Below are 19,752 nucleotides of genomic sequence, written 5' to 3' on the forward strand. Positions count from 1 at the left end.
CTGCCGTTTACTAATGATGAAGTGCAAAGATTTAAGTAAATGTGATGCTTTTTTATTAAGATTTTAGAAAATCAATTTCTTAATTTTAGTATTAAGAAATACTCTATAGCTTTCACCAACGTTTTTAACAAAGCTATCACTCTTACAATCAACATACTCTCCCCAATGTACTGACCTTCAAAATAATTAAAATTGTGAGTGTAAAGAATAAAGATTTTTTGTGCATCCACTTAAAATTCGGGGTTAGAGATGAGAAGTGTGTTGTTCTGTTTTCTGAAGTTAGACCGTTAGATCAGTCAGCATTATATCCATATGAAAACAGTTTGAAACAGTTCAAAGTTTAACTTTTTGAGATTTATAATAATAGCTAAATGCTCTTTTGACCTGAGAACCTTAATTCTTAAAGAAATAAAAAGCCATGTAAACCCACGAGAGACCCAAATTCAGTGTTGCATATAAATATAATTTATTACTTGTTTAAAAATTCTTTCTTACATTTTGTACAGAAACTTCACAGAGATGCAAGCGTTTGCAAATTACATCATGTACGTGCCATAAAAGAATAAGTAACATCCTCACTATAAATATAATCATCGTATGATAACTATGGAAAGCAACTGCTAGCGGTTTTTAGTATGTAGCATTTGTTTTACAAAGGATGCAGGATTTGCATAGACAGCTTTAGAAAGTTGGACAACTTGTACAAGGAAAATGACGGTGAACCGAGACGCTGCTGTAAATTGCAAACACTCAAATGGCTATTTTTCTTTTTTTACAATTATTATTATTTTTTAACTGCAGCAGATACATCAGTACAGTCACATGCATCCAGCGTTTCTCACACTCGTCTCAGTGTGTCTCATTCTCTCTGTCTCTCTCCACACAAATTTTGCTGTCCTGTAAAGTCACAACAGTCCACGTCCCATAAACCAAAACCAACATCAGATCTGGACCTTGAAGATAATCGAGCTGATGGCGATGAAGACGAGAGGACTCTGGCCATTATGTTTTCCTGAAATGGCATCCAGAACTTCTCCCTCGTGTTTCTGATCCAAAGCAGCAGGTGTCAACATCCAGGACAAGTGAAGATTTACAAAACGGCACAATCTTTGCTGAAACATCTTGAGTTTCTTTTTTTGTCAAAATCGCAGTTAGATACAGATCAAAACGCACAAAGGAAATGCTCATCATTAAGAATAATAACACTGATCAACTTTACAATGTTGTGAATGCATATGTACAGAAGGCTGTGTTAGGGCAAGAGTGTAGTTGTGGATTCTGTCCACTGGGTGGTGCTGTAAAACAATCCATGCTGATGGCCAATAGCATACCAGCAATTAATTAGAACAAAATAACAAATAAAGAATAAAGTACATAAAACCGAGAGAGTGAAATAAAACAAGTATAAATAAAGGAAGTTTAAAAATGTATCCATTCAAAAAAAAACAATGAGGAAAATGAAACACACTAATGAAAAAGCACACGGCCCTGCCTGTCTGTAGGCCACTCCCTCTTCCTGTTCTGATTATCCCATCACACGTAAAGGGATGGGGGTCCAGTATCTGGACAGCAGAAGTCCCGTTTCCTAAGAAACTGATTTGACGAATAGAAAAGCAAACAACTGTACCAGGGTCGTACAGACGGCAGGGCGTCTTTATTTCCTCTTTCCTTTAGATTTTTAGACTTCGGGTCAATTTGTATTCAGAAAAGCGGACGGTTCGAGCAGGTGTGCTCGTGTCACAGTGATCTGGCTGCTGTTCTGTGCCGCCCGCTGTGACCGGCCCTCGCCTCCCGGAGCTTCCTGTGCTCGGCGCCACGGACAGGTGTCAGTGCTCGGTTGCCATGGGCACGATGTTTTCATGGCGACCCATCTCCTCCAGCACGGCGGCCAGCCGGTTCAGATTGCCGTCGGGAAAGTGCTGCGCCTCCCAAAGGTCCAAGATCACCCCGGTGGGACTCGACTTGGTGGCAAAATAGTTCAGATACCTGCAAGACACAGAGCGTGTTTATAACGTAAGCAAGCACAACATATGTGTGTCCAGATAACAGTGTCAAATATTTCACACATGCGGCCTCACCTGTCCAGGTTGAGTTTGTGGGCCAGCATCCTCCAGTCGTTGCCGCGGGTCTGAGGGGCGTCTAGACTCCCGCACAGCTTTTGTCGGATGGACAGAGGGATCCGGAAAGCGTTTGGACCCACCAGTGTGGTGATGTTACTGGCCGGGTCCAGAAGAGACGTGTCGATGCACTGAGAGTCCTGCGTGCATGATACAAACCTGATGTATTAAAAACTGCACAACTAACACAAACATGTGATGAATGTGACTGTGAAACAGTGTGTGTCTGACCTCAGACAGGGTGGTGTTGAGCTGGAATATCTGGCCTTCACCTTCCACCTGCCTCACACACAGTTTACAGGCGAGCTCCAGCGTACTCGAACTGAACCGCTCCAGAGTGAAAGTGCACTGAAGGTTCCGCTGAGATCCGCTCCACACCTGCTGGAACGGCAACTCCTGCCACACACACACAGAGAGAGAGAGACGGTCAGACACACTGATCTGTGGCACAACTGTTCCTTCAAATCTCATCCGTGTCAACACAACTGTACCTGGTATTTAGCCAGCAGTTTGCTCTTCCACTGGGTGTGAGGGACGTCGTGCAGGGACAGACGCAGGTTGTGAGTGCTGTCTTTAAAGTTCAGAGACTTTGGTTCATCAAGAAGCTTCCCGCCCATCTGCTTCTCCATCTGAAGGACTTCCTGAGACAGGAAACAAACACATATGATTGCTCAGTCCTTCGAGACGGAACTCTTTACTGTGTTTACTATGGTACAGGAAATGACCTTCAGCGCGTCCTGTGTGTCATCCAGGCAGTAGACTCTGATGTTGTACTCCAGCAGCGTGCAGCTCACGGGTCCAAAGATGGCCAGATTCAGTCTTTTGGTGGTGGCGGCGCTCACGGACTGACCCACCAAACAGTACGTGCCCAGCGTCTGCGTGAGGATGTGACACGCCTCTTCATCCATCTGAATGTAGCAGGGGGTGGTGAAGTTTTCCTCGCCGACGACCACAACATCCTACGTGCAGAAAACATGTCAAGTTTGAATCAAACTGGTGATCTTTAATAAACCAGACTACGGCTTTAATGGTAACAGGAAGCATTTAAAAGAAACTGACAGATCCTTACTAACATTATATCAGATATCAGTCACGTGCACTTTAATAACTAACAGTAATAATTAAAGGTAATTCTGCAGCGCGGGAATGAGTATGTGCACACGCACCCGTGACCCCTGAGATCACGCTCCTGACGGCTTGTCAGCCCGGCGACATCGAGCGCTAATCCTGATGCTCGCATCGACGCCACACTGTCATTAATTTCATCCCATTACGGAAGAGAGAAAAGGAATTCAAATACTTTATTGTCGGCTTGGCCGTTAAACCGCAGCATTATGATGGTCATTAGCCTCTTTAACGTTTCCTGTGGGAGCGCGCGAGTCCAGAGTCTGGCAGAATGATTTATTTACTCTCAGTACATTTGTCAGAACACATCTTCCATGTTTTTGGAGAAGAGTCTCCTGAATACTTCTTTCTGAAGAATAATACTGAGACACATTTTGTGAACGGTGCTCCAGCACGTGCAAGAATCATATTTACAGAAGTTTGGCTATAAAGAGACGAGTGTCTACAGGATGGACATGTGTTTCGCAAGGGGGGTTGTTTTTTTGGGATGGCGCTTGAGGAAGTTATATTGGAAACACAATCTGTGGTTACCATCTCCAGGTTATTGCTAGCAGGGTTACAGCTACGGCCGGAAGAGATGCAAAATGTGGCCATATAATCACAACAGATAACCTCTACACATACACATACACAAACATAATCTTACACTGATAAATAAAATGAATCATCTGTTTTCAGCGTGACAAAACTGATGCAGTATTGAAGTGCACATGCCCACTGGAGGTATCGCTGTTTCACTTCTAATCAAAACATGTCGACAACACACATGTGCGACACGCAACGTGACATTTATACTCATTTTGTTGTTAAAGGTTGAAATAGTATATTTGCTGTTATGATTGACACTGCAGGGATCCATCTCTGTCACATATGTACAATGAGAGCTTTCATACATGTCAACACTGACTGAGCCTCTCTCTCTCTCTCTCTCTCTCTCTCTCAACTTATATCTCTATTTCTCTCTCTCTCTCTCTCTCTCTCTCTCTCTCTCTCTCTCTCTATCCATTCTCCTCCCTATTTCTCTCTCTCTATTTCTCACTCTCTCTCTCTCGCTCTCTCTTAACTTATATCTCTATTTCTCTCTCTCTATTTCTCACTCTCTCTCTCTCGCTCTCTCTTAACTTATATCTCTATTTCTCTGTCTCTATTTCTCTCTCTCTATCTCTCCAAATACAAGCCAACTGTGTGCAGTGGATTTGATGTTTTATTTACTCTCTCTCCAGCTCTTTTAAATCATATTCGCAATTCATTTACAGAAAAATCTAGAAACACTCAAGATGCACACAAGCGTCAGATTTCTCTCCTGCCTCTGAATAAGGAAAATGAATCTGAAGCGCACAGGAAACACCTTTCAGCGTATATATTCTTTCCTGCACACGTGAGAACAAGAGGCTGTTCTCCACCAGTCAACTCCTCATGAATGACTGAAGGCTGTCCGAGAGTATCTTGTGCTTGAGGAGACGAGGTCACAGACTGTTGCTAAGTAGCTCAAATGTAGTGAGGGTCTCTGGTGAGACTGATGAAGGCACATTGATATCAGGACGTCGAGATTGTGTCTGAACACAGTTGTGACATCAGTGATGCTAACACGATCTGAACCGAGACCAGACAGAAATACACATGCATAGAGAGGGAGATTTAACATTGCTAACTAACAACAGAAATTGAAAATGTCACTTCTAACACATACTGTAGTATATAAACAGCGTGTTCGACTGTGTAGTGGAGAATGAGGATATGAGAGTGTGAGATTTGGGTGTTTTGAGGGCGTCTCACAGGTCGTGTGTGTGCGCGTTTCTGTTTCCTCCCGCACGCTTAATTAACTCGCCGTCATTGTGCTTGTATGCGATAACAATAAAGGGGAGTGCTGAGGGGGGCACGGGGGCTTATTCCACCTCAACCCGGTCAAGATAACCAACTTCTACTCGCCGGCGTTAATGACAAGGTCAGTGGGTGGGCTGCTATCGCAAGGGTGTGCGCGCTGCCTCTGCAGAGCCCCTCTCAGTTCATCCGCTGTCTGGCTGATAACATTCGCTCTTCATCGCTGTCTCTTAATTAACTTTGAGTTTGTGTTGAGCGGAACCCGTTCAGCGTGCCGCGGGCCCGTTTGGGTGTGTTCGGTGACAGCTGTCTCGTTTCACAGCGCTATCTGGCCACAGCGAGCATATATCCAGCAGGGGTGGGCACACGGTCGGGCGTGTAAACAGACGCACGTACACACACTGACATAACGGTTACTCTGGATGTTTGACCTGTTTGTTGAAGACGCCTCCGCTTGATTTCATTTCTCCTCTTTAGATGCATCAAACCGTAAAACATGTGATCGGCTAAACTGTCATACGCAGCATTGTTAGGCCGCGTGTACATTAACCGCTTCGCTTATTTATAATTTGAGCTGTCGGCTTCATTGGAAATGTCAGTTTGACAGCATTCGACTTCTACCCACGTACAGAGATTAGCATGTAAACAAATCTGTTTTAAACTAAATAAAGCAGGACGTCGCAAGGGTCTTAAGCCCCGCCCACTCACCTCCCACTGGCCCTGCTGTGATTGGCTCTTCAGCTGTATGAGCCAGTCCTCGCTGTCGGCCTCGGCACAATGGTGCATGGTGATGATGACGGGTCGGGTCAGGAGAGCCCCAGGAGGACCACAGCTGACCACTGGACTCAGAACAGTCTGTGTGTCGTCCACCTGTGGCCTATAGACAAAGCAAAGCATTCAAACAAACCATGAGTGAAACCAAACACGAAGACATCTGGAACTGTGCTCGGATTATGTAAAATACTATATAGATATAATGCTCGTCTGTGTCTGTCTATATTTTTTTCATGTACAAAGTTTGTACTCAAAACACAACTGAGAACTCCATTAAGGTCGAAAGTAAATGTTTGTGTCAGTAAGTGTGATGTAAGGTTGATGTTTATGGGCGCCAACACCCAGAATTCTCTCATTAGGCTGTTTGTCAGGGCAGAGCGGTGGAAAATGTGAGCTGTGTGGTCACCTCATGCTCTCCTTCCTGTGAACGGTCACAAACATCTCATACACCCGGCCCTGAGGGATGGCACCCGCTGGCACCAACAAGCTCACTCCTGTGGAGAGACACACACACACACCGTCAGTTTGCCAGCTTGTGACCTCCGCCACACACCGTCCTGTGCCAGGAGTCAATGTCACACACACACACACACACACACATCAACATGTTTTCATGCAGAACAGCAACAAACACAGACTGATCATTTTCTCCAGTGAAAATCTCTCAGACTTCACAGACGTTCATTGATTTCCTGCGTCCTTCGTATGAACTTCCTTTGAGCGACTGTCAATCAGCATCAACACAGCAAATAAATGCATCGCTAGAGACCGAGACAGCACAACAGAAGAGAACACAACAGGCCTGGGAGTGTTATGATGCTGGCTGAAATTCTGGGAAAATCAAATAGAGTTTATTTTCTTAAAGGAACACTTCACCCAAAACTGAAGTTTGATGTGGAGTGTGAATCTTGTGGGTTCTTGCGTGTCTCATGACTAGTTGTCAAATTGTTCACGACACACCTGAGAAAGTTTTCACTATATCGCAATTTTGCACTCTTATGGATTTGTTACGGTTCCTATTTTACAATCAAAAATAAATGAAATATAATTTATCGATCACTAATTTCTGACACACATCTATCGTTTAGCTTCAGAAAACATTTATTAACCCGCTGCCTTTTGGATAATTCTTGATGGGCCTAAATATGTATATCAAGTAATTCACATTTTTATTAATAAAGTATTTTCATCAAAATCATTTTTGGACGATTGTCCCGTTGTATACAGATTTCAGAAACTCAGACGATTTTTAGTTTGAATTTTCACTGAAATCCAGAGACCTGCCGTGTGAAATAACTGAGCACTTGTGGGATATCAAATAAACTCACACATCCACATCGACTTAATGAAGCATCAGGAATATATGAAGAGTTTAGTTACAAAATGAGAAAACTCAGTGACTAGAAATTTTCATAAATCATGTTTTTTTATTGTGCATTCCAATTCATATAACTCAAACTGCAGTTGGTTTGTTTTGATTGAAGCCATAATAACAAAAAACACAGCTAACTAACTAACTAACTAATCACTTCATGTAACAGTCTCAGCAGGGACACCGAAGACATTATCACCCTGTCCTTCTGTTCCTCAAGGAATCACATTCATGCGCAGGTCTCGGCCATATTATCTACCGTAAAGCTGGAGAAAGTGGCGCTTCATCTAGTTTCATGATGAATTATTGGCGACGGGTGTGGAGGATGGGCGTCAGACGCTGGAACGATCACGCTTTCAGAGCGCTCTAATCCCTTTATATCTGACTCACCGTTGTAAGTCACTTTGAACAACTGCTTCCAGCTAATTTACGAGCAGGAAACATCAGGCACAAAAGAGACACTCTCTGCCAGCACAGCTCTCACGAGAGCTATAAAAATCACAACGCCCATGAGGAACGCTCCAGTATGTGTGTGTGTGCGAGAGAGATCACGGAGAGATCTATTGACCTGGAGAGACGCTTGAATGTAGACATCACTTACACACTACAGTCTCCTGTAGTGCACACTGACATCAGCGGTTGGTAAACTTGTCCGGATGACTTACTTATGACTTTTTTGTGCCATAAAATATCATCGGCCTGTGTATAGTGTGCGCTGTTTGAACAATATCAATATTCATGTATTTCAAAGAGCACAACCGTGACATTTCCACACAACACAAACTAACCTCTCCGTTTAAGAGAAAAGGCATCAAAAGCTCTCAGAGACGGTTTGAGAACATCCAAATCTCCACTGACCTGAATTTGGGACGATCAGATGCCCTCCCAGAGAATTAAAGGAACCGAACGCGGCGCACGAGGGGTCCCGCGATCGTGCCAGAGTCTGCGTGCGTCGACTCATGGTGTCGTTGTCCATCAGATTGTGCGGGAGTTTGGGCGAGAGTTTGGATGAGATGTCGGAGAGGTCCTCTTGGGGCGTCACCATCCCGGACGAGTTGTACACTTTGATCTTCAGGTTGGGCAGCGGGTCGAGCAGAGGAGAGTTGGTCATGGGGATTTTATCGCAGACGTCGTGGAGGGCGTAAACGGGACCTCTGTACATGGCCGCGGCTGACGTCAGGTCAGGAGGGGCCGTCAGAAGATCAGCTGAAGACACAAGAACACAAGAGATAAATTCTCTTTATGCTTACAGTTTTACGCTTACATTCACATTTGTTCTGAATGGTTGTGATTATTTACTATAGTACGGACAGGTTGTTCAGGAGGAAGTGTGAAAGCGTAATTAACGAATAGGCGAATATACACGAGAGGTGTGATGAAGTGTTTCTGTATGACTGTCATCTATAAAGTCATCATTAGTCTTCTTCCTCATTACCGCATTACTCTGGTTTCTCTTTAGCGCAGACCTCGGCCGCCTCCGAGGGCAGCGAGATCGCCACGAGACCAGATGGCTTCTTTACAAATGAGCAAATCTTTCACAGGTACACAGATGAATATTCACCAGCACGCCGCGGAGGCGTAGTGTCACGCCACAGGCTCTTCCTCATCCTCTTCATCGTGAGAGCTGTTGAACCCACGACACGCGACGCTTAAACTCACAAGTGCCGTTACACGTTCAGCCACTTAACTGAGCGAGATTCGGGAACCATGGCAACATGTATGTGCCAACAGGCTAGAACCTGAGACTCAAAAGTCGAGGAGACGTCACGAGGTTGAACACGAGTTAACAGCATCATCAGTGAAGCGTTTGATGCACGTCCATCTGACTGCGGCTCTGTTTACACCTCCAGCCGATGTGTAATTAACAGTGAATGTGTGAGACAGACGCACTTAATTACGCCGTCCTGATAACCTGCAGATTGCCGTCGTCTCAAAGTGACAAGCATTGTGGCACACACACATTGGAAACACCGCCCCCCCTCGCCCGGCGTCTTTGTGCTCGCCTGGCGCCCGTGTCCCCTTTTCTTCTCTGACACATATCAATTCTCCATCTGCAGCTATCGCACGCGTCGCCCCCTGCATTCATCACCCAAAACGACCCGTCATTTCCTTTATTATTACAGTGACATTGACATTCAAAGAGTCATGTCGCAGGTTCAGAGTTTCTGATTGGACGGAAGCGCCGTGACGCGTTTAAAGTCTGAAGTGAAGAGCAGTTCTGCCACTACTGAAAATGTCACCGGATGCATGTTTTGCTTTTGAATAAAAATACAATTGTGTCGTGTTGGCCCACAGTACCTGTCCGAGCAGTCTTGATGTTCACAGGCTGAAATCCTCCATTGAGCGCAGACGAATCCATGATGTCAGAGTCAAAGTCCCCATGGTTCTTCCGGTACACGAAGAGCGCCACAATGACGGAGATGACCAAACACATGATGACGGCGATGACGATACCCACGTACAGGGCCACGTCATCTGTGCTGGGAGCCGCTGGAGAGAGACAGACAGACAGGTCTTTAGAGAAGAGCGATCTCATTGGGTTTGGAGATAAAGAGCTGAATGCAGGAGAGGAATCATCTCTGATTGATGGGTCTTTTATTAAAGCTGTGTCAAATTAGGAGAGAGATTCTATCTGGGGTCCAATATCCTCCGCAGCGTTCGTTCGGGATATTAATAACGGTAAGACTTCATTACAGCCCGCTGAGCGAAAAAAAAACTTTACAATGATGTATTGTGATAAAGTGCTGCCAGAGCCCACCATCAATCCCCTCAGTGATCTGTCCTTCATCCAACAAAGATTGAACAGACGTCAAAATCAACATGAAAATAAAAGCAGGGGAATGTGACGTGTAGCACCAACTGTGAAGATCTAATTTCAACCCAAAATCAACAGAATTTATAATTTGCGTGAAGAATTTTTTTATTTCTTAAGATATTTTGCCGTGTGAAATTGTTGAAGGATAATTTAGCATAATTGTATCTCCAAATTCTCTATTTTATTGCAAAGAAATGTATCGTATTTTTTTTGTATATAAGGTTTTATATATAAATATGTAAACTGCAAAAAAATATTTTCTTACATTGTCTTGTTGTCCATTTCAAATGTAAAAAAAATCTTGAATCAAGATGTATTATCTTCATGAGCAAAATGAGAAAATATGTCTTGTCTTTAGACGAAATATATGAAAGTTCTGTAAATGTTTGCTCAAAACAAGCAAAATTCAAGATTTTTTTTCTTAACCCATTGGGAGAATTTTTAAAAAAAATCGCTGAAATTTCATATTTTTTTTCTTAACACAAAACTTATTTTTTGGTGTTGTTTTGCTCATTAAGAAAACAATCGTGATTCAAGAATTTTTTTACATTTAAAATGGAGAAGAACACAAAAATACTAAGTAAGAAAGTCATCTTTTGCAGTTTATTATATTGACGTTTTTTACATTTCCAAGTATTGCAGTGTGACAGACAGATTTTATAACCAATGTTTGAATTTTTCACACATTGAGATTTACACGAATACAACAAACAGGTAAAGTAAAACATGTATTTTCATTTACTTATACAGTATTTTGATTTGGGGTGAAACGTGACCATGTTTTCGTGAGGTTAAGCTTGTCAGTAAAACACTGAAGACTATAAAAACACGTCATCAGACAGATAAGATCGCTTCAGAGCATTAGCTTAAAAGAGGAAAGTTTCTCCGTACACTTGACGCAAATATTTATAGTATTTATGCATGTATACAGACATGAGAACATTCTACAGATTAAAGCGGCCTGCCGTGCATAACCAATCACGTCTAGACATCTATTTTCCTGCTGTCACTCCTCACATCTTATTTCATCTTCAGCTCTTTCCGACTGGAAAAATACCGGCGATTATATAGGATGGAAGCAAGTCCATACAGCGTTTGACAAGCCATCATTAGAAGCCATACTTGGCCCTCATCTCCATAGAAACGCTCTTTTTGTCCCCCTGATAATTGTGAAAAAATGCAATTTCCTGTCAGCAATGGCAAATGTGAGAACGACTTTAATACAAAGGTGTCCGTCGGCCTCGGGCAACACGAACCACTCAGAAAACACGGTCGGACCGACAGAGAAACCTCACGAGGGGCATTGATTCCAGCATCATTAGAGACGACACGCAGCTACCTCCTGACGGCTGAATTAAATGAATGCATGTTCCTTATTCTCTCATTTGCTATTGTATTGAACACTGAGAGCGTAAGGCCATGCAGAGAGCTAAAGCACTCGATTGAAGTTCCAGCACACACATAGAGCTGAGACGCTCACCTTTACCAGCAGATGGCACTATCTGACATCACTAAATGCTATAGTAGCTTTCTAGTGAACTACACACTAGTTCTGCAGTATGCAGTGTTTGTACAGTTGTGGCTGTAGTGATGTCTGGAGGGTATATTTCTACAATATTTGCATTTAATGCCCCCTCAGTTTCTATCACACCATCCAAATATGAGGTGTATGGTACAAAATAGAGATGCCTGCGGATTGGGTTTCAGTATTAATTTGACAAACATATTTAGCTAGAAGGCAAATGGCAGCAGTCTCAGAGAACACGGGTTTTATTGTAATATACAAATATATATATAAAAAACCATGAGAAAATAAAAGACAATAATCGTATCAATATTTGATAGTCATTGGGCCTTGACTCAATAAACTTTGCTCGTCTTATATGTCATTTTTTAAATTCTTCTCAAATTTGAGCTTTAGGTTTAAACTCCAAACACATCTTTGCGTCATGCATGCAAATTCTATAATAGATATTAAAAAATAAAAAGGGTACAGATGACCGTTTATAAATCCTGGAGCTGGACATCACCCTTGTCGACTACTGTACAGTATGTGATGTAATAAATAAAAGATACTTAATTATCATTAAAACATAATCAATATCATCTAATCATTTGACATTGAGTTCATTTTTTTAATCAAATCTTTATTGATGTTTTAGTATTGGGAACGGGTGCAGAATGACAGTCAGCTTAACAATCATATATTAATATAGAAAATAATAATGAGTTCATGTTTATAGTTGACAGGCAACATAGAATATTGGAGCATAAATAAAGTGTGGGAGTGTTTTATATTTATATTTGTTAAAACAACATTTTCGATCCAGAGAATATAACTCAGATTTGAATTGTAATTAAACAGAAGATCATGGGATCATCAAATGTGACGAACACAACAAAGTCACATGACATCGTAGCAACAAACCCAACTGTGTTCAGATATTATTAGTGTACTGGTTTATGTGGGACCTGCTGGGATCGAATCAGATCATCACAGAGGTTTCATTCAGATCAGATAGTGTACAGTCTTGTGTCTGTTTAATGAAACGCTTGTGTCCGATCTCTCAAGAGCAAAGCTGTGTGTGTGTGTGTGTGTGTACACCTGCTTCTCTTTTACAGGTAGCACCAATCAATGCCACATTCTGCATCATCCCCCACAGTTTAATCACTGTGACATCCCATATTAATCTCACTAATGTGAATGCTGCCCTCTAAAAGCAAACGCTCCGACCTCCGTCTGCTTCAGAGCTCAGCTTCCGACTGTACGTCAACAGAGACGCTCTCTTTTGAAGATGTAAGACATTAAGTCTCGTATTATCACGATACAATAAATGTATTAAAAGTTATCATTTTGATCATCATGATTATTTTGTACTAAATGATTCTTTAGTTTGTCCACCCATCACAAGCCAAAGTGAAGCAGTTCTGGTTCTGCGGCTCAGAGTTCTGCGGTTTGGATACGGTCACGAGCACGCAGGGATCCGATCCCATCGATCGGCCTGTGATGTTTAGGAGCCCGCGGGGCGGAGAGACGCTGGGTAACAGGGTTTGATTATCTGACAGACTCTGAGCCCAAAGGCAGCCCGGCGTTCCTACACGCGGCCACTCCGACACGCCAAGGTGAAGCATCGTACCCCCTCTGCATCTCAAATGAGCGAGCGAGGGAGAGAGAGCCCTGACCCGAGCAAATGGAGAGTAAATGTAAAAATCTATTTCTGCTCGGCTCCCTGACACAGATACTCCCTCATTTCTCTCCAAACAGAGCCGTCTTCTGTATTATTCATAAACTTCCATTACATTCCCCGACTTACAGAGGCAGCTATCTTTAACAAAGATATCACGCTAAACCACCGTTCTCTACACGACGGGGAATATTCTGGCCCGTATGGAAGGAGCGAATCGGGCCGAAATGATAAAAGTCCAGAGACATCATCTAAAATCGCATTTCCTTCGGTACGCACCCATCCGCATTACCTGTCCGTCCGTATTTAGACCAATTGTACTTTGATGATAAAGCAGGACTCTCGTCGGGGGCGAGCATTAAAATGTATAGTAAGTTTCTTTGAACATGAGGTTGTGAAGGTAGAACAGCGAGAGAAAAATCAAAAGGATTATTGAACGCTGGTGCAGGAGAGGCGGGCGAGCAAGAGAAACAGACTGCACATTTCCTGAGACAGTGATCACTGCAGCCATGTGTGAAAAAACTGCCCTGGGTTTCAAGGCTAAAGAAGAGCAGCTCAACAACACACACTCTTGAACACACACTCTTGAACAAACACACACACATTCACAAACGCACAGACACACACACACGTAAACGCACAGACACTCTTGAACACACACGCAAGCGCGCACACACGCACTTACACCACACACACAAACGCACATACTAGTACACTACCGGCGGTGTTGTTGTGTCCATCAAATAAAGAAAACAGAGAAAGTGAAATGAGGAGAAAGTGTTTGATGAGACATGCAAAACCAAAAAATGGAATGAATAACTCACATGGGTGAGGTTGAGCATTGCTCTCGTCTTTGGATTCTGAGGACTTCTGAAATAAGGAACCTTTGGGAGAGAGGGGTGGGGATCAAAAATCAAATTAAACAGAAAGTGATTGAACAAAAATCAAACACAGACATGAGCGATGGCGACCGGCGAGGCCATTCTTCTCTATTTGGGGTCACTTCCACGGCCTCCCGCTCGCTCGCTCTCCGTCTCTAGACAAACGAGGCGGCTGCAGGCGCGATGGAACGCCACCATCTGTCAGCGGCGTTTTAGTGCTTCATTAGGACTAATGAGGGAGCGGGATGGATAGTTTTAACCTGATAAACAGTCTCTGAGTCGAGGAGTGAAAAGCACTCAGAGTCTGACAAACATCAGCATCTCTTCTGGAGAGACTTTGGCTAATGCAGTGTGAGGAAGAGCTTTACATCAAGACATCAGACTCGTGGAGAGCACTGACTGGACTCTTAAAGGGACAGTCTCATCGTTTACTCAACATCTAATTGTTCTAAACGTGTATACATTTCCTGGGTTTGCTGAACACAAAGGAAGATATTTGTAAGAATGTCAGAAACCAAACAGATCTTCTCCACCATTGACTCACATAGTATTTATTTTCCCTACTATGGCATGAGATCCGTTGGGTTACTGACATTCTTCCAAATATCTTCCTTTGTGTTCAGCAGAACAAAGTGTATAGAGGATTTAGAATGACCTGAGGGTGAGTGAGCGATGACAGAATTTTCATTTTCTGGGAGAACTATCCCTTTAAAGGAACTTTACACCTAAAAATGTCTAAAACTGTCATTTGTCGTTGTTTAAGACATAAAAAAATATGTTTTTCACTTATGCAAATATCTAATTTAATAGGTGATGTTTGTGTTTCATTAAAAGAAAATCAGCATGAGCTTGAAATAACAAAACATGAGAGTAAATAACAACTCAAAATTCAAAAGACCGACACAGTTCTTGCCTCTATTCATGTTCATATATATTTAATATACAGTTTTTTTTTGTTTTATTAAAGCTGCAATATGCCTCTTTATAATCATCTGTTTGAACTACACATTACTCTACATACTTATCTTGAAGTGTATTAAAGTCACATGACAGTTCCGGTGATATTCTGCCTGACACCTCAAATTATAAATCATTATTACAAGCTGTTGTGAAGTTGACTTTTGCTGATTTTTTCCCCAAAAAGCTTTAAAAGTTCAGCAATATGATAGTGTTATGAGCAATGAAGGTCTCTTTTAAAATAAAACAATTCAATGAAATATATTGAAGCACTTGACAAAGCGATGGTCAGGAAAGGACGTAATACACATAAGTCAACTTTTAGGAGCGTGCACGCATATAGATGAGACAGACAGCAGACAGTAAAGGTCTCACAGGAAACAGTCACACAATGAGCTCTTTATGGGTCTGCAGCAGAGGCGAGAGACAGGTGGATATATCAAAGGACAGAAAAATCAATGCTATTATAGAGCGAGCGTTTGTGTGCATATAAGCAGAGATGAACATGTAGTGAGATGGAGATGTGGAGCAACTGATGTGACCTTTGACCTGACTGCTCTTTGTACACGGCCGGATGACCTGTCACCCCAAATGAATGGCTATAGTTCACAAACACGAGGGTATTCCAAATGATAATCAATGTTTGAAAAACTATACTTACTTTCGCTATTCTAAAAGCTCGGCTGCTTTCTGCAACTTTCACGTGAGAAGGATCAAAAGGGCAACAGGGCAAATATTCCGTTTCATACAGCCAAATTTGCACAAGCATGTGGGAGAACAAAAAGCCGATGTTCGTCGTGGCCTTTCTGAGGATCGATATGTCAGGAAAATGGCATCTGTGTGTGCGTCCGGCAACCGAAACACCTCAAAGCAACATCATATCGCATCGAGACAGTCAAACAGGGCGGGCGAGCGATCGAAGCAGCGCTGCTAAAGTGCTAAAGGTTAAAACTTCAGAGCGAACCAGTCGAACTCAATCTCACTACACCTGACGTTACGCCTGAAACACGATTTGAGCACTTCACAAACTCAGAAAACGAATAACATTCCCTCAACACATTAGCAGCGCAGAGCAAACTCGCATTTTACTCGACGCCATTAGCAGAGAAAACGCTCCATAAATGCTTTCCAGCGTCGGGAAAATGACTCCTCGCCGCACGAACTCCCGGTACAGCAGGACGAGGTGAGTTCACACATCGAGAGTAAATCATTCCCAATGATATTTGCAATAATGTGAGCTTTCACATAATGTGGATTTCTGCTAAACGGCCAGCGAAACGGTCATTAGCATGGACATAAGAGCTTTCACCCTTTTAGCTGGAGAGAGGGGGAAATCAATCAGGGGAAGTGAGGCTAAATCTATAGCGTTATGGGTTTTATATTCCCCACAAACCAGTCATCAATCTGACACACAACTAATGCTCCCACAATGCATTTCACAAAGACAATGAGAAGATTCAAATGACTTTAATACTGAAGTCCAGAATGGTTTCCTGAAAGCTACTTTAACAGAGTTAGCAACTGCCTTGAACTCGTGATATACCAACAAAATACTATAATAAATAATGAAGTATCATGTCATTGCCAATGATGTCATCGTGGCATCAAAAAAAAAGAGCAACCAAAGCGCCGGAGACACATCTATGTATTTCGCAGACATTTTTTATCCAAAGTGTTTCATGTTGCCTGGCTATACAAAGAATCAAATCCACAAGCTTAGACCCACAAACACAAAGCTCTACCAACTAATCTACATGAACACAATAACTCACTTTCTGAGACTCGTGCGATCAATACTCTGGATTAATACTCGCTGGACATTTACATGCCGATGCTGAAATGAAACCGGTCATTTGTTTGCTGATTATCATTAAGGACGTTTCATTCAATCTGCTCTGCATCCCTTTGGTGGACGTTTCATTTTCATGACCTAATCAAAATGAATCTAAAAGTCGATGTTTGTTGTGCCAAACAGATCCCCGCTATCTGTGACCGAGCGGCATGCACCATCACGAGACGCTTCTCCTTTAACAAACACACTTATCACGGAGAAAACGCCCTGCTTTAGCATTTCACAATCTGTGATGTGTGTCTGTGCGTATTCACAGTGTCAGAGAGAAAGAGAGAAACAGAAAAAGAGAGTGAGAAATAGAGAGAGGAATGGAGAAGGGACGAGTAAGAGAGGATTAGAAAAATAGCAGGAAGGTTCGCTTCAGAAGGAGGGAAACGGCGATGGAGAAACCCGAGCAACGCTTTGTCAGATCTCCTCTGGCCTGTCCAACCTCATGTATAATGCATGACAGACCGCACGAAGCGTTGAGTCGAGTCAGGTAACCGTTTCACTCGACGGATAGACACACAAAAACCTATTCCGTGGAAAAACTCTCCGTGCAAACCGCAGCTGGGATAGATTTTATTGCTAGAGTGAAAACACTGTCATTATTTATTCACTGACCATCGTGTCCTTCAAACCTGTATGCTGATATTATTCATCAGTGGATTCTGGAGAATCTCGTTTCACACAACAACAGCTCATAGTGACCACAGCTGTCGACCTCCAGAAGCTCTTTTGTGAGGAACAGACCAAACTCATTTCAAATCTGATTCGCCGATGTCAACATCCGGTGCTTGGTTCTGGCGTTTCGAGAGCTGACTTAAGTACCCGTCATGTCCTGTGATCTACTGTTAATTTTTTTTTGTTTAAACTGTATGGGATTTGCTGTTGTTGGTCACTATTAAATGTTGTTGATCATTTACTTTCACACGAAAAATCATTAAAATAAAAAACTGGAGCTGTGGGCGACAGATAACTGCAATTGCTTAGTAAATTGTATACAAAATTTAGTGATGCTGAACTACACATTTGACTGTGGTGAAGGGGTGGTACTCACTCTGCATACAGAGCCCATCGGTGCAGTTCTTGGACTGGAGAACGGTTCCCTCGCAGTCCTTGCCCCCGTTTTTTGGAGCGGGCGCGCCGCACTCTCTGCGTCTCCAGTGGGTGCATTCCGTACCGCACGGCGACCATTTACTCCAATCGGTCCACAGGCCGTCCACTGAAACACACAACGAAACGCTCACAGAACAGATCCACACACACCTGCTGACATCACCTAGCACCTGCGCACAACCAACGTGCACAGATTTTATTGACACGTCCGGACGCGTTTTTAACATCACTTGCGCAAATATAACAAGGAAAGAGGAATGTGATGCCTTGCGTTTGGTGTAAACACAGCATTAGATTTAGAGGTCGTTCACACAAGTTTTCAACTAAAAACGCAAAAAAATATTTTTGTTAATATATTGAAAATGCTAATTTTGAAAACTGGTATCAAAGTGCATCTTTTTGAAAACGCCGCCGTTTTCGTTTCCATGTAAACTGCAAGATGTAACTTTGTGAAAATGATGACGTCACGCACATATACGTCGACCAACGGTGTTAAAAATGACTTTCTGCTTATAACTGTGCATGTGTATGTGCCAAGACACGTCCTGTTTCTTTACACAACAACATCGCCATCCTCTGGCCTAGCATGCATACTACATCGCCTTTATCCGTTTTTCTGGATCTGTGTAAATGCAGACCGTTTTGATAAAGCTGTCATGTGTACCTTTGCAAAAATGGTAAGAAAAAACGTTTCCGTTTTACATCATGTAAATGTGGCATAATCATTCAATTCAATTTGTCTTTAGTCTTTTTTGTATTTAAAAGCGTTTCGATTATGAAATCTATCTACAAAATTAATTAATTTGTTTCGATGCAGTTTCTCGTTTACTAATGAAATTTTTGACACTAGGCATGTCCAATTCCCTTCTAGTAAAGGGCAGATCTTCTCCTTCCGTTGATGCAAGCGAGACGCTCTCTGGAACAAACTCAAATCATGCTGGAGACCACGGATCATCACCTCTCATCGCAGCTCCAGTGCATTACAGCAAAACGACAAACTAAATATTAAAACATTTTTCAATGTAACACACTGTAACGACAAAAAGTAATACGTTTGACAAACTGCATCAGTGCTGAAGTGGACACGGGTCACCCTGAGCTCTAATAACACACAGAGGCATCATGTTTGTAAAATGTCGTACCCGGGCACAGGGGGTTGCAGGCCAGTTTCTGGATGGCTTGACCCTCACAGATTGCTCCTCCATTCAAGGGCGCTGGGTTGGTACAGCTTCTGGTCCTCTTCTGATAGCCCCGCCCACAGCGACTCGAACAAACTGACCATTCTGTCCATGTAGACCAGCCTCCATTCACTACACAGGAAGAAACAGAAGATCGTGTGTGAGTACATTGACATGAATAATCACGTCTGGCAAAAAAACAGACAGATTTTATTTTTGGGTGATGTAGCCGTATAAGAGTTTATCTGTCATGATGAAGATTTACTGGACTGATCACTTTTACCGGGAACTTATTAGACCCCTTCTGAGCCTCTCTCTCTCTGACACATGTGCGTGATACAGGCTCTCTGGAGGATGGATTGTGGTGTATATCTTCCAAGGATGAGCCGAGATCAAAGAATGTCCTCCCAGACTGCGTTCAGGCCTGAATAAGCAGACGAGGAATTGTGACCTCGTGTCTCCATAAATCCATCACAGAATTCATTTTTTACAGCTTTTCACTGAACACGGTGGATGTTCCCCTGTGATGGTTCTTCCCTGCGGTTGTGGACAAGTATACTGATAACAAAAGAGAGAC

General features: G+C 42.7%; 1 protein-coding gene across 3 annotated transcripts in view; it reads right to left on the reverse strand.

Annotated features, from left to right (window-relative positions):
* Positions 1 to 442: 442 nt before the first annotated feature.
* Positions 443 to 19,752, reverse strand: part of unc5cb (unc-5 netrin receptor Cb) — a 106,787-nt gene continuing 87,477 nt past the window's right edge. For 2 of the 3 annotated variants that reach the window (XM_056736269.1, XM_056736268.1), the window contains 12 exons: positions 19,140 to 19,307; positions 17,939 to 18,103; positions 14,034 to 14,093; positions 9,508 to 9,699; positions 8,068 to 8,415; positions 6,244 to 6,331; positions 5,772 to 5,940; positions 2,843 to 3,076; positions 2,609 to 2,758; positions 2,349 to 2,513; positions 2,079 to 2,257; positions 443 to 1,986 (listed from right to left, as the gene is read on the reverse strand). In XM_056736269.1, coding sequence (XP_056592247.1) covers positions 1,827 to 1,986; positions 2,079 to 2,257; positions 2,349 to 2,513; positions 2,609 to 2,758; positions 2,843 to 3,076; positions 5,772 to 5,940; positions 6,244 to 6,331; positions 8,068 to 8,415; positions 9,508 to 9,699; positions 14,034 to 14,093; positions 17,939 to 18,103; positions 19,140 to 19,307 — 2,078 coding nt within the window. In that variant the 3' untranslated portion in view covers positions 443 to 1,826. The remainder of the gene's footprint in view (positions 1,987 to 2,078; positions 2,258 to 2,348; positions 2,514 to 2,608; positions 2,759 to 2,842; positions 3,077 to 5,771; positions 5,941 to 6,243; positions 6,332 to 8,067; positions 8,416 to 9,507; positions 9,700 to 14,033; positions 14,094 to 17,938; positions 18,104 to 19,139; positions 19,308 to 19,752) is intronic. The other variant, XM_056736270.1, reaches the window with a different exon arrangement.

The sequence above is a fragment of the Triplophysa dalaica genome, chromosome 22 (assembly GCF_015846415.1).
Source record: "Triplophysa dalaica isolate WHDGS20190420 chromosome 22, ASM1584641v1, whole genome shotgun sequence".
NCBI classification, from domain to species: domain Eukaryota; kingdom Metazoa; phylum Chordata; class Actinopteri; order Cypriniformes; family Nemacheilidae; genus Triplophysa; species Triplophysa dalaica.